The following is a 12,926-nucleotide window of genomic DNA, read 5'->3' as shown; positions in this document are numbered from 1 at the left end:
CCTTGAGTTCAGAAACCAAGAATTACGATTGGCACAATCTCGCACTAAATCCAACACCTTTATTGAGAATTTTAAAACAAAACAGTTTCAATTAAATCATACAGATACCCCTCAGATGTTAATTTGAGATAACTGTAGGTCGTGTAGGAGTGATCTTTGACCAAGGTCTTTCTGCTCAGTTCACCGGGACTCTGTCCATCGATGTGTATCTTATGCCTTCTTTCTTGAGCACTTCTTGTTGATATGCATTTTCTGTCTTCTTTCTTGAGTGTTGCTGTGTGAGACTTTTCAAAGGTTTACACACAGAATATAGTTTTTGACAGAGCTCATGCATAATCCTCTTCTGGATGTGGATTGGTTATTTGGGCGCATGACCAGCTGTTGGTTGGCTAACATCTCCCCAAGTTGTTTTCCATTGGATTAGCCACATAAAGACTCCTCCTTCCTGTCCCGCTGTGATTGCCTGTCTGGTTTCAACTGATTTCAACCAGTTTGCTGTGATGAGCAGTTCTATTCGATTCAAATTGTTCCATTCAATTCAGCAGAGTCACTGCTGATCCCGGCTTGTGACCGGCCACAACGGAGAAGGCTCATTCAGGAAGGCACCGACTACATCAAGCGACTTCGTCAGAACGTACAGAGGTGTCCAAACAACCCAGTAACCTAATCTTTCGAGCACCACCTGTCCTGCATATGGCAGAGCCTGCAGATCACGCACTGAACTTGCCCGCCATCTCAGAAACCATCGAACGGGAGTGGAAGCAAGTCAGCCAGGACTGCCTCAGGAGGCCATCATTGCAATTAATAAGTATCAACGTAATCCTGTTTCCACAGTAACACTGCTCTGAACTCGTGGACGGTCCATTTTAACCCTTTCCTTACACTACTGTGTGTTTAAGCAGTTTTCGGTCTAAATTTAATAGATTAGGGAGTAGTGTTTCTCATTGTGCATCAAAACCAGAATCCACATTGCTGATGTCCAGTCCTGGTTTTGCATGTCAGTGATGCAGATCTCCTTAAGTGCTCCTTCCACTAATTGAGAACTGGCATGTGGTGAAATCATAATTTACTGAAAATAGAGAGAATACAAGGAGAGCAGAGACTGCCAGAGAGGAGTTGGAAAAATTGCAGGGAATTGTCTGCCAGAAAGATGGCCAAAGTAACTGAAGAAAAATGGTCTCTTTATATTGAAGCTTCATCGTGTCTGCAGTTTCTGCACTGAATCCAACAGCAATGACAGGAATGATACCAGAGATATTTTTATCAGAGTGCTGACTCTTCTCTTTGCTCCCCTCCCAAAGTTGGCAAATGTTGATTGCTTTCTGTGTCTAATTGGGTTCCAAATTAAGCTCAAGATCCTGAATGACTTTACAAGTAATGTCTGCGAACTAGAAAATTATTTGCTTTTTTATTACACTCTGAGCAATTAATTTTAAGAAGATGCTTGAGAGGCCACCAGATTACAATGTGCACCTAACAAAGCCCTGAAGTTTCAATTTACTTTCCATAGTTTGAGCAGGAACCATTAAGCAGCATGTTGATGGCTAATGAGCATAGAGTAGGAGTGTGTGTGTTCTCCTGATCTCAGTCAACCTGTTTTGGGGATGGGTGGAGAGACAAGAGGAAAATGTTGGCCAAAAGAGGAAAACAGGAGCGTCAATGAACCCGTGCGATGCTTGAGCATGATCCAACAGTGAACAGAAGAGTAACATTGTCAAGAACCCAGGCATTGGTGCTTGTTCATGCTCTTAGCCGGAAAATGGCTTTGAATGTATGGGAAATGCAGATGGTGAAAAAAAGACAAAGGCAAATAATATGTGGATGGTTATGCTCAGTAAACAGAGCTGAGGTTACTTGAACTCCACATTTCCTTTTTAACAAGTACATATAATTGAACCAAAAATGTCAAATATGCTTTTGCTGGCTAAACTGATGGTGAACTTCACTTCTCTGTTCTTCACATTTGTCGTTTAGAATGCTAGGACTGCCTGGTGCGTTTCTGAAATTGTATTGACAGGATTTCTGACCAATTTATGGGGTTGACAGGATTATTTATTTGAATTGCCTGGATTTCAATAGATTTTTTTTTTTGTTGTCCTCTTTTCAGATTTCCAAACTATTGCACGAAATAGCTAACCTTTCAGAACAGCTGGAGTTGGTGGCAACACTGCGAAGAGAAGAACTGAAGATATTGCAAGCTTCAGCTGAAGTATTGCAAAATATGAAGTTTGCTGCTCCCAGATGATAATTGGAATGCAGACCACTGGCAATATTCCCTGAGCAATGAATAGTGATCAGACTTGAACAGCTGTTTGGATCAGGAAAGAACACGTTCATTGTTTGAAACAGTTCATTGTGAATATGTTTACTTTTTTAAAAAAAGGTCTGTACGGCAAATACTGATGCTGCCATAGTTCATCAGAGACTGGAAAGATGATCTTATAAACCTGACTTGTGAAAACTCCAACAGGTTGAATATTTGGTGTTAGTCTTGCCATTGTAGGGAGGTTGTAAGTGGGTACTTTCCACAGGGAGGGATGGAAAATTAGAGGGAGTGGTTGTCGCAGTGATCTGGCAGAGTGTGTGGTTCCTCAGATATAAGCTGCTCTTGTGGTTTGATTACATTGGAACCCCTCCAGTGAATTACTGCCTTACAACCGGAATAAATTAATAAAAATGAATCTAGCTTAACCATGTATTGTTGCTTTCTCTATAATGAAAGTGTTGCCATTTTTATAAATGGTATTTTTCTCATATTTAACAATGTACCTGTGTAGCTAAAACTAGGAGACAGAATTTAAAAATAAGGGGTCTCCCACTTGAGACAGAGATGAGAAAAGAGAAGAAATTTTTTCTGAGAGTCGTCATTCTGTGGAACTCTTCTCCCCAGAGAGCGGTGGGGCCAGTGTCAATGAATATTTTTAAGGCAGAGGTAGATAGATTCTTGACTAACCAGGGAGTCAAAGGTTATCAGGGATATGTGGAATGTGTAGTTGAGGCCACAATCAGATTAGCCATGATCTTATTGAATGGCAGAGCAGGCTCAAGGGGCCGAATGGCATACTCCTGCTCCGAGTTAATATGCCTTAATTCATTATGAACATACATACTGTAACCTTGTGTCGTTAAATCTACCAATCATTTGTCAACAAATTGCGTTCTCTTGATGCTTCAAGTTTGTATAGGCAGCAAGTAGTAGAACTACACAGACCTTGAAAAGTCCTGGTGTGCACTGGTTTACCTGATCTTGGCAACGGGTTTAGTAGGGGACACTGCCTGTAAAAGTGGTGAAAGCGGATGCACTAGTAACTTAAAGAGAATTAATGTAGATGTATATTTAAGTTTGCATGGATTTGATGAAAGAACAGGAGTAGGACTATTTTGGATTACTCTTTCAAAGAGGCAGCACAGGCACAATGCAGGAGTAGCCTCCTTCTGTGGTGTAAAATTATATAATTCTGTAACTGCAAATGGCCTCTGTGCTCTTGTGGTGGGGAGGGGAAAATGAGCCAGAGTGGCTGCTGCTGAATACTATCCTTAACTCCTGCAGGGAAACATAATTGTTCAGAGTTTGAATGAGGACAGGCACAGCACAGCCGCAGTGCTGTACTTACTCTGAGTGGAGACTTTGAAAAGAAGAATGACTTCACTGGTGAGATACCAAAGAGTCCAGCAACTGTTGAATCCTCAGCAAGTAATAATGGCTTCAGGGGAGAAAATAGAATGAAAAACTAGTAACTATCTTTGCTCCCTGGTTATCAACTTTTTATCACAAAGTCTGCACATTTTGGTTTACGCTTCCTCCTCCCCTTGGTGGAATTTAGTCCCACAGAACATCTTGGACATGATGTGGTGTTGCTCCAGGACATCCAAATAAGGAGAGAAAATAAAAGAAATCTCATCAAGGAACAGTGGATAAATGGCACCATCTGACAATGACACCAGTCATATGTATGAGGAAACTACCAGGTCCAAGTCTCATTCTGTATTGTGAGAGTTGATAGCTTGGAAGGTGAGAGAGGTAGGGGGTGCTGATGGAAGAGATTGTTAAAGGTGGCTACCTACAGAAGGGCAAAACAACCATGGTTCCTACTTCTGATCGCTATCCAGTGACATCAACTGCTAAGTGAGTAGGTGGATGGCAGATCAAGACAAGATTAAACACAACTCTTATGTTGCACTATTGAACATGTTGCCAAAACTTCTGTTTAGAGTCAAGATGAAAGTGACATTTGGATGAAGAAGAAAGCCAATGCTGTGGAACTGTGCCTTAGCTAAAATGAGTACTTTCTAAGAGGAATGTTGGAAAAAAAAGTAATTTAAAAAGTATACTGAATGAATACACAAGCTCTAATTAAAAGGTTTTTTTTTTAAAACGTAACTTCCATTAATGATCAATATGTCCAAGTTCAGTTTTCATTTAATGCTACTTTTCCCTTGTTTTCTGCACTGTGGCTGCATTAGATTATTAATAGCACTAAAATGTACTGTAGTAAAGGGTTTTAAACATACAGTTTGCTGAACAGTGTGGAAACACAGTGCATTATGAGCACAGCCCTGCTGAATGGATAACCTCAGCATGAACCACAGTTGATATTTTATTTGCTTTCTAATTTTCCTCAAAGAAATTGAGTACTGCAGGAGTATGGGTGACAGATACTGACCATCCTGTCATACTGGGGCCAGGTGGCCAATTTTCATGTAGGATGATAGGATATTTGACTGTGACAGACAAGTTCAATTGTGTTCTTACCATTACATACAATTCAGCAATTCCTACAGGAAAAACTGTGTAATTGAAAGTAGATTTTTTTTTCCCACACTGCACACCTACAACCAGCTCCATCAAGAACTGTCAATTCAACACAGCCGATAGATTTTACAAGACCTTCCTCGATCGTATAACTTATCACCATTTTGTGCAGTTGACTTACTAATTCGGTAATTGAGTAAAGCCAAATGGTATTTTTTTTTAAACACCGACAATCTTATCCTGGTTCTAAATTTCAGCATAACTAAAGTGCATAGTGCACATGGTACAATGGAATAAGGGAAAGTATGTCAATTCACTTAGCATTATAAATATCTCCGGCTCTGAATACAGAACAGGATTTCCAGAATCATACACTACAGCCTGAAATATCCAGTCAGGAAAGTTAAAGATTGGATTTTACCGTGAATTAATGCTCCATTGCCAGATATTCTGTTATTTTGAGAAACTATCCACTAATGCTATAATAAGTTGTGAAGAAATGCTAAGCAACAGGAAAATTACTGGTCCTCTTCCAATGGTGCTATTTACAGATCTGGCACAGGGACACACTAAACAGCTAGAATGGCGTCATCCACAAAAAAGCAAAACACTGGCAAATGAAATACTTCTTTTGCATAAACAATACCGTTTCTTGCATTTGTACAACAGTTGAAATTTACAAGCTAAAGGTTAAAAGCTTACGGAGTGTGAATTCTTTAAAAAAGTAGGATAAGGAAGGAAATTATTTATAACTTAGGGCAGTTTCTATAAAATATCTTAAACCCAACTATGACAATTTAATTGTCAACATGTATGAGTGAAAAAAACAGTACTGTATGAAAAAAAGTATCATCTGCCAGTATTTTACTTTTTTCCTCTTTCATCATTCCTAAAGTGTCAACTCTGGGTGCATTTCTCTGGCATTTCCTTTATAGGAATGGAATGCGAGTGGTATGGCCACTTATTTTACCAACATCATCCATGTACATACATGTGACACATTTTATACGAGGAGGTTGAAGTTTGGGTAGTCATAGAATCATGGAATAGTCACAAAAATTATTACAGCACACGAGGCCATTGTGTCCATGGTGGCTCACTGCAAGAGCAACTCAGTCCCATTCCCCCAGCCTTTCCCCATAGCCCCGCAAATATTTCTCTTCAGGTGCTTGCCCACTTCCCTTTTGAAAGTTACAATGAAAGCTGTCTCCACCGCACTGCACCGAACGCAGGAGTGCATTCCGGATCCAATCTACTTGTTCCGTAAATATCACAGTTGGTTCTTTTGCCAATCACCTGGCGTTGTTTCAAAGTATTTTTTAAAGACTTTAAAACATGAAAATTCACAAACCATTTTTGCCTTGGTCCAGCTCAGTATCAACAGCTCCAGAAAGCCCACTTTTTCCTGTTATTGAGCCTTTTGTGCAGAATCCAAAGCATCTGTTCTTATTGACACAGCCAAAAGGAAAAGAAATTCCAACAAACAGGCTTTCTAAAACTTTTATTTATTGCATATTCAACTGCTTTCTATAATTGTCAGAGGCTACTGGACTGATCGAATTGTGTTAGCCCAGAACAGACAATGATTTCACTGGGATGACAAAGGCACAGGCCTGTGCCAACATACTTGACAAAGCTAGTGCTGGGGATTATGAACAATTCACAATTACCAGTCCTGAAAGAAAAAGTTTATTTTAGACGAACCAGCTGGTAAAGAGCCAAACTAAAGTAACTTCTTTTCATTTTGCTCTAAAGCAGGGAGAAATGCTGCATAGTGCGGTTTGAAATAGTTTTAAATTATCCAAGGTAAGAAATTAGTCTGTTTCCAGGGTAACCTTAGTTAGGGGAGCATAAATTAGGAGGAGGTGTTGCGGTGTCACTTCACAACCATAGAGCCCATCATTAAATTCAATGCAGCTGATTCAGGCTTTTACCTTAAGACCACTGCGTTACGGAGCTGACCTTGTAGACAGCAGCTATGCTGCTACAATCTTATGTTCTTGTAATTCTGTCCAATTAGTTTCTGCCAACATTTGCGAGATCTGTCTCTAGAGACACTCATCAAATAAATTAAGCCATTTATCCATGTGCTTATCTTCATCAGGTAGTTAATCATTTACATCCTATAAAAAAAGTGGATGCTTTCTAACAGTTTATACATTACAAAATGCTGACACTTGGTTGGCAGGATGTGGGGTAGCAATTGCGACTCAATACATCAACTACTCTGCTGTTGAAGAGGTATTGCAGCAAACTGATAAGAGACAGTGTCAGCCATCAGCGAAGCAAAATTATGAGGATAAGTCTTTTCATATGATTTGAGAGGGTTTTAAAATAACTCAAAATTAAGCTTTTCAGTAATATACTTTTCAGGTACCACAACATTGTAAGGAAACAGGTGGTTATAATGTTAAATTACTGAAGTGGAATTGAAGCTGTTGATTTGACCAGAATAATAGACGCTTCTGGAGACAGCGCCACTCTTTTAGCTGTTCACAGAAATCAGTTATAATGACACTGTCTCAGAGCCGAACCACTTGCTTTTTCTTGACTTGTTTCTTCTGAACCATCTCCATGGCAACTGTGGCTTCATATATTGGAATGGGTTCATCCAACTGAGGCCTGAAAAAAGGCAAACAGTTGGAAATGTCTAGACACTGTGCAAAGTCTCCAAACTACCTTGACATTTTTTTCTTTCTTTAGGAGATGAGGAAAGTTGCATCTCCTGAAGCGTTTAGATAATTGACTTTGGTTTTCATCTCATCACCCAACATGCATTTTAAATATAATCATACGCAACTAGTCAAACATTGAAGTTTGTGTTTTTGGTAGGTGTATCCCAAGAGATAGTGTAACACAACCATCTGTACATATATTTAACATATGCAGCGAGGACTTAATTTCAGCACCGAACATTTCATTTTTGATTTATTACACAACCGCCTTTGAAAGGCGGATTATACATAGAGCGGGCTCCCTGTACCCCAGCATAAATGCCCACCTCCCATCAGCCAGCTCGACCTGCTTTAATTTTTTTGGATGGTAGCCCTTTAATTAGTATACGAGGTGGGACTTACATTTATCTCCAGGAGGTGCCAGCAGGAGCAGTGGCCACTGCTAGTGCTACAGGTAGGCCAAGGAGGTGGTATTCAGCAATCAACCTGGACATTCTGCTACTTCTAGAATCTTGCTGGGGCCAGGCTGACAGGCCCCAACAAGGAGGAGTGGGGGAGGGGGAGGGCCCTCCAACCGGCACTGGGGCTGGCAAGAGGCACCTCCCCTTTAACAGGTCAGAATCCCATAGGGTTAAACCTGCCAGGCTGCACATTGATTTAACGGGCAGGGTGCTCAGAGTGGCGGCAGGCTGAGGTACTTAATTGGACATTAATTGCTATGGCCATGGGTGGGTAACCCACTGAAGCCTTCCCCGCCACTCCTAAAATTGTAGTCGGGCAGGGGGCCAGCAGCGGGCATGTCACCAATGGCACGGTGCCCTAATTTACAGGTCCACCCACCTGTGGGTGGACCATAAAATTCAGCCCCAGGAATGGCTACAGCAAATATCAAAATGTTTACCGAAAGGTTCCAATGGACAGCTTCTCCATTACATCCTTCAAAATATCTAGGCAATGGCATTCAGGCGTAATAAGCTGCATGTAATGATACGTGAAATGACAAACAGTGGATAAAATATACAAAATTCTTTCATCTATGTAATTTCCTTGTTTCTAAACAGTTTGTGTTTTTAAAATCAGATTGCCAACACTGGGTGTTTTGTAATGATAGCTATTCCACAGTTCCAGAATTGTTCTCCTCATTGGTCTGATTTGCATGGCCTAAACTTGTGAGATTATTGTGAAAATATTTTACAGGGGGTGGGGGTGGAAAACGGGGAGAAACTTGTTAAAGTGCCAGAGCCACTGTGCCAGTCTACAATGTTAAATTAAGTCAGTGGCTAGCTGAGCCAAAGCAGATTACCCCAAAGGTCACAGGTTTGATCTTTGATCTGTGCTGAGCCCGTTAATGTCAGTGGAGGTGGAAGTAAACATACTACAAATGGCTGCAATAAACAGAGTCATAGAGGTCTACAGCACAGAAAAAGCCCCATCGGCCCATCAAAACAGTTATTGGGCTGGGAGTTGATGGGTAGATGGGAGGGGAATGAGGGGTGGGAGTGGGGAGGGCGGCTGGCTGTGGTCCCGATAGCTATCCAATAGGCCTATGCTTGATTGCAATGCTTCCTGCAATTGGGCAGCCTGCTGCTTCCCATCCAGAATCTCACAATGTGAATATCCACATGGGTACTGGCAGGCATAGGAAAATATCCCAGCAAGGAGCCAACATCTTCACCAGGGAGAGGAGAAGATTTGCAGAAAAATGGGGAAAAGATGAGGTTAATGTAGCTAACTGCTTGTCTATTGAAAAGGATAAGTGGAACACTGAGCAAAGTCTTCAGGGATTATTATATTCTTTAGAAAAACAAGGACTTGCTTTGCTACCACAAAATTCACAACTTTTAAACTAGCATTGACACGATGAGAACAACAATCAGGGAACCAATTTTAATTTGAATTAGTAACGGAACAGTTACTGATAGAATAGATGCAAAAATATTCTGAAATTTTACTGTATATACAAAAGTTTGGGTAATATCTGTCCATATGTCTGTATTTGACCCCTCCCACCACAAATTTGGTAAAGCTGAGAATTTATAGCCTAGTTACACTGCACATTCTGAATACTGAATGGTTTTGGCTTCATAGCAACACAAAGTATGCAGTACAATCGAGACCAAAGCTGAACTGAGGCAGTTTTGGCTATCAGGTATGAAACCGCACGGAGTGGGTAACTGCAGTTCAGATCGAGGAATTCTAAAGCTTAAAATAACCCTTAAGTGCTTAGAGTGTGCATTACAATTATTAAAGTTTAAACATCATTCAAAACCATAGAGCAGAATTCTGTGCATGTATTTAAGCATTATGTATCCTCTTTTCTGAGTCAGAGGTATGTGTAATATCAGAGTCAAGTTAGAGTGGAACCATGCCAATTAAGGCTACTCTTCCCAACCCACCTTTGTTTTACATTTGTTCAGCACCACTGCATTGTACTACAGCATTGGAAAATGCTTACGGGTGAGAATGGCTGCAAACTTCTTTGTTGAAGCACACATGGTTTAATAACTTCATTATAATCACCATTCCCCAGGGTCTCTCAGCACTCAGCTCTGTACGTAACTGCATTAATACGTGAAGAAACTTAAAGTGTTGAACAGGCAGCTAAGTCAATGAATAAGAGGTCCAATTGTTGCAACACGAGTCAATACACTCCAGTTGCATCTATTTCTTTGACATATACACTTAAGGGATTAAAAAAATACATAACTCTGCATCTTGTTTGTTGGAGATGAACAAGGTCAGTGCAAGAAATTGCAAAGGCATAAACTGGGCAAATCTGGAGGAGTCTCTGACATTACAGGTTAGATGAACTAGATTGGATTTTCCCACCGCCTGTAACTGGAAACAGAGCTCTCGCTGATGACAGTTTGATTTGACACTCCACTGGGCGATTACCAATAGCTTTCAGATTTTTCACTCCTTGTTAGCACCAATGGGAGGGAGATGCCTACAGTGCTGAAAGGAGTGCAACGCTGGCATTTCACAACTTAGTGCTGAAGGTACTATGAGTGAAAAAGACCAGCTTGAAATTAATCCTCAAAGTGGCCATTTCATACTCCCTGGACATGACTGCATGTTGAATTGGTGTTAACAAAAAGTAAGACAGTAAATGATGTATAACCTAGATGGGAAAATAGTATAAACAGTGGGGCAAAAAAAGTGAAACCCAGACATCCAGTATATTCAATAGAAACAGAGGGAACTGGATAACCAGATTGGCGATTACAATTCTTTTAACTAGGTAAAAATGTAAGCAAATGTTTAAATTTGTAACAGATCATACAAAAGGAAATTGAAGTTATCATACATGGAATGTAGAATGGTTTCTATCTGCTGAATTGTACATTTAGGGCTGCCAACCCTCCTGCATTGCCCTGAAGTCTCCTGGAACTGAAGATAGATAACATTTCCTGGGGGAAAATAGGAGTTCAGTTAACAGGCTGTGTCGGTGAACCCAATGAGAGGAGGCAGAGCTTTGACCGGTAGGCATCGGGTGATGACAAATTTCTAATAGCAAGCCTGACTATGTTAGAGTCTCCGAGTTCCACACAGGAAAGTTCCCAAGTAATGGCTATGTGTTTTCGGTTCTAGCAGTAACTATTTTAGACAAGACTGATAAATCTGATATTCTAAACAATTTTTAAAAATTTGCCTTCTCCCTATTTGTGCTACTTATTTTCTTATGGCTGGAATTTAACTGTGAGGGAATTATCAGTTCACTGTAGTGGTAAGGACCGCAGTTTGAATTATTTTGCCCCACTGTGAATGTATTTTTTCCCTGCCACTTTTCATTGAAGTGGAAGGCGAAATGGCATTTAAATTCCCTCCTTTCCACACGTATTGCCTGTGTGTATGGCAGGGTTGCCAATCCTTCCAGATTACAGATGTCGTTTGACTTGTTGAGTGCTTCCCGCATTTTCTATTTTTGTCTGAGTTATAAAGAATTGACTACCTTTGATATTTTTTGCCAGGGCTGGAAAATTGCAGCTACGAAGAAAGATTGGATAAGCTGAGATTGTTTTCCTTGGAGCAGAGGCAGCCAAGGGGAGATCTGACTGAGGCATATGAGGTTATGAGGCGCGTGGATAGTGAATGGGAAGTACCTATTTCCCTTAGCAGGGAGGGCAGTGACTAGGGGGCATGGATTTAAAATGATTGGTAGAAGAATTAGAGGGAAGATGAGGAATTTTTTTTTTTCACCCAGAGAGTGGCAGGGGTTTGGAACTCTGCCTAAAAAAGGTAGTAGAGGCATAAACCCTCAACTCATTTAAAAGGTGTCTGGATATACACCTGAGGTCCCTGAAGGTTACAGGACTAAGTGCTGGAAAAGGCTGGATGGCTTGCTTTTTGGCCAGCACAACCGATGGGCAGAGTGGCCTCCTTCTGTGCCGTATGTTTTTCTACATTTTCTAAATATCAGAAAAGGAGGATGTGGAGAGAGGAAGGGGGTGTGGCTGTACGTGAATTGCTCCTTTGCACAGCCAAGTGGTGGTATGGGATCAAATCGGGAAGTGCTACTCCTGTGGGGTGGGGGAGAGGGTGGTGGGCATCGAGAGCCAAGACTGCACCACCCAGGGACCATTCCTAGGGTACAGAAATTTCCCGATATCCAGACTGCCCTTGCCAGTGTAAATAACAGAGTTTTTATAGCCTCATCGGGGAGCAAAGATACCCTATCACAGGGGAACCCTACCTTCTTAAGGAAAATGCGATAACATTGGCAAACTGCAGGCAACTGTTACATGATCAAACCTACTGAGATACTTCTGATCAGAGTTCACAGTTTTATATAGCAAAATTATAGTTTTTAATGTGGGTTATGAACATCAATAGAAATATCTGTATGTGTACTGTAAAGATATAGGCCTTGTTATTCAATTCCTAAGGGTCATTGTGTAATGTTTACTTAAGTGCCTCAAATCCTCTAAAGAGTACCAGAAAAGGATACGCAGGTACTTCCCTTGTTGCATGTTTGATAGTTGCCACACTTCTTCATTCAGGAATGAAATGGTTGCTCCTTTATGAAATAGAAATTGACTATCTGGTGGGTCAAGCTGCAAAAGTAGAAATTAATTGGTTTAAAAAGAGATACAAAATTATAATTTAATAATCATAAAATCAACCAAATATGGCAGCTTTTTGCATGCTTTAAATCTTCACTAAAATTTCTGCTTGCTCCCCAAATAGCTTAGCTGTTTATCACCTGGATGGTCACAAGTTTGATTTCCTGATGCGTGCCAATTTAGTTGATTTAATGGTATTAGAAATGCTACAATTGGCTTCGGCACCCATGTCAAAAGGGGGAAAATTGTCCTCTCCTGATCACTATCCAGTGACCCTTGCGAGAAGTGTGTGTGCGCGTGTGTGTATGTGTGTGTGCGTGCGTGTGCGTGTGTATGCGTGCGTGCGTATGCGTGCGTGCGTATGCGTGCGTGCGTATGCGTGCGTGTGTGTGTGCGTGTACGTAAGTGTGCGTGCGTGCACGTATGTGTGCGTGC

The 12,926-nt window shown here is 40.9% G+C and overlaps 2 protein-coding genes across 5 annotated transcripts in view; one reads left to right on the top strand and one right to left on the bottom strand.

The window, feature by feature from the left end:
* Window positions 1-2,685, top strand: part of setd4 (SET domain containing 4) — a 35,058-nt gene extending 32,373 nt beyond the window's left edge. Inside the window, 2 exon segments of the mRNA XM_078560243.1 lie at window positions 2,108-2,230; window positions 2,233-2,685. Coding sequence (XP_078416369.1) covers window positions 2,108-2,230; window positions 2,233-2,280 — 171 coding nt within the window. The 3' untranslated portion in view covers window positions 2,281-2,685.
* A 3,554-nt stretch (window positions 2,686-6,239) lies between these two features.
* cryzl1 (crystallin, zeta (quinone reductase)-like 1) overlaps window positions 6,240-12,926 on the bottom strand; it is a 58,709-nt gene continuing 52,022 nt past the window's right edge. For all 4 annotated transcript variants that reach the window (XM_078560247.1, XM_078560246.1, XM_078560244.1 and 1 more), the window contains exons 11-13: window positions 12,377-12,482; window positions 8,330-8,375; window positions 6,240-7,375 (exon numbers count right to left, since the gene is read on the bottom strand). In XM_078560247.1, coding sequence (XP_078416373.1) covers window positions 7,276-7,375; window positions 8,330-8,375; window positions 12,377-12,482 — 252 coding nt within the window. In that variant the 3' untranslated portion in view covers window positions 6,240-7,275. The remainder of the gene's footprint in view (window positions 7,376-8,329; window positions 8,376-12,376; window positions 12,483-12,926) is intronic.

The sequence above is a fragment of the Cetorhinus maximus genome, chromosome 16 (genome assembly GCF_964194155.1).
Source record: "Cetorhinus maximus chromosome 16, sCetMax3.hap1.1, whole genome shotgun sequence".
Lineage (NCBI taxonomy): Eukaryota > Metazoa > Chordata > Chondrichthyes > Lamniformes > Cetorhinidae > Cetorhinus > Cetorhinus maximus.
The sequence above is the reverse complement of the archived record's forward strand: the minus strand, read 5'-3'. Positions and strand labels throughout refer to the sequence as shown.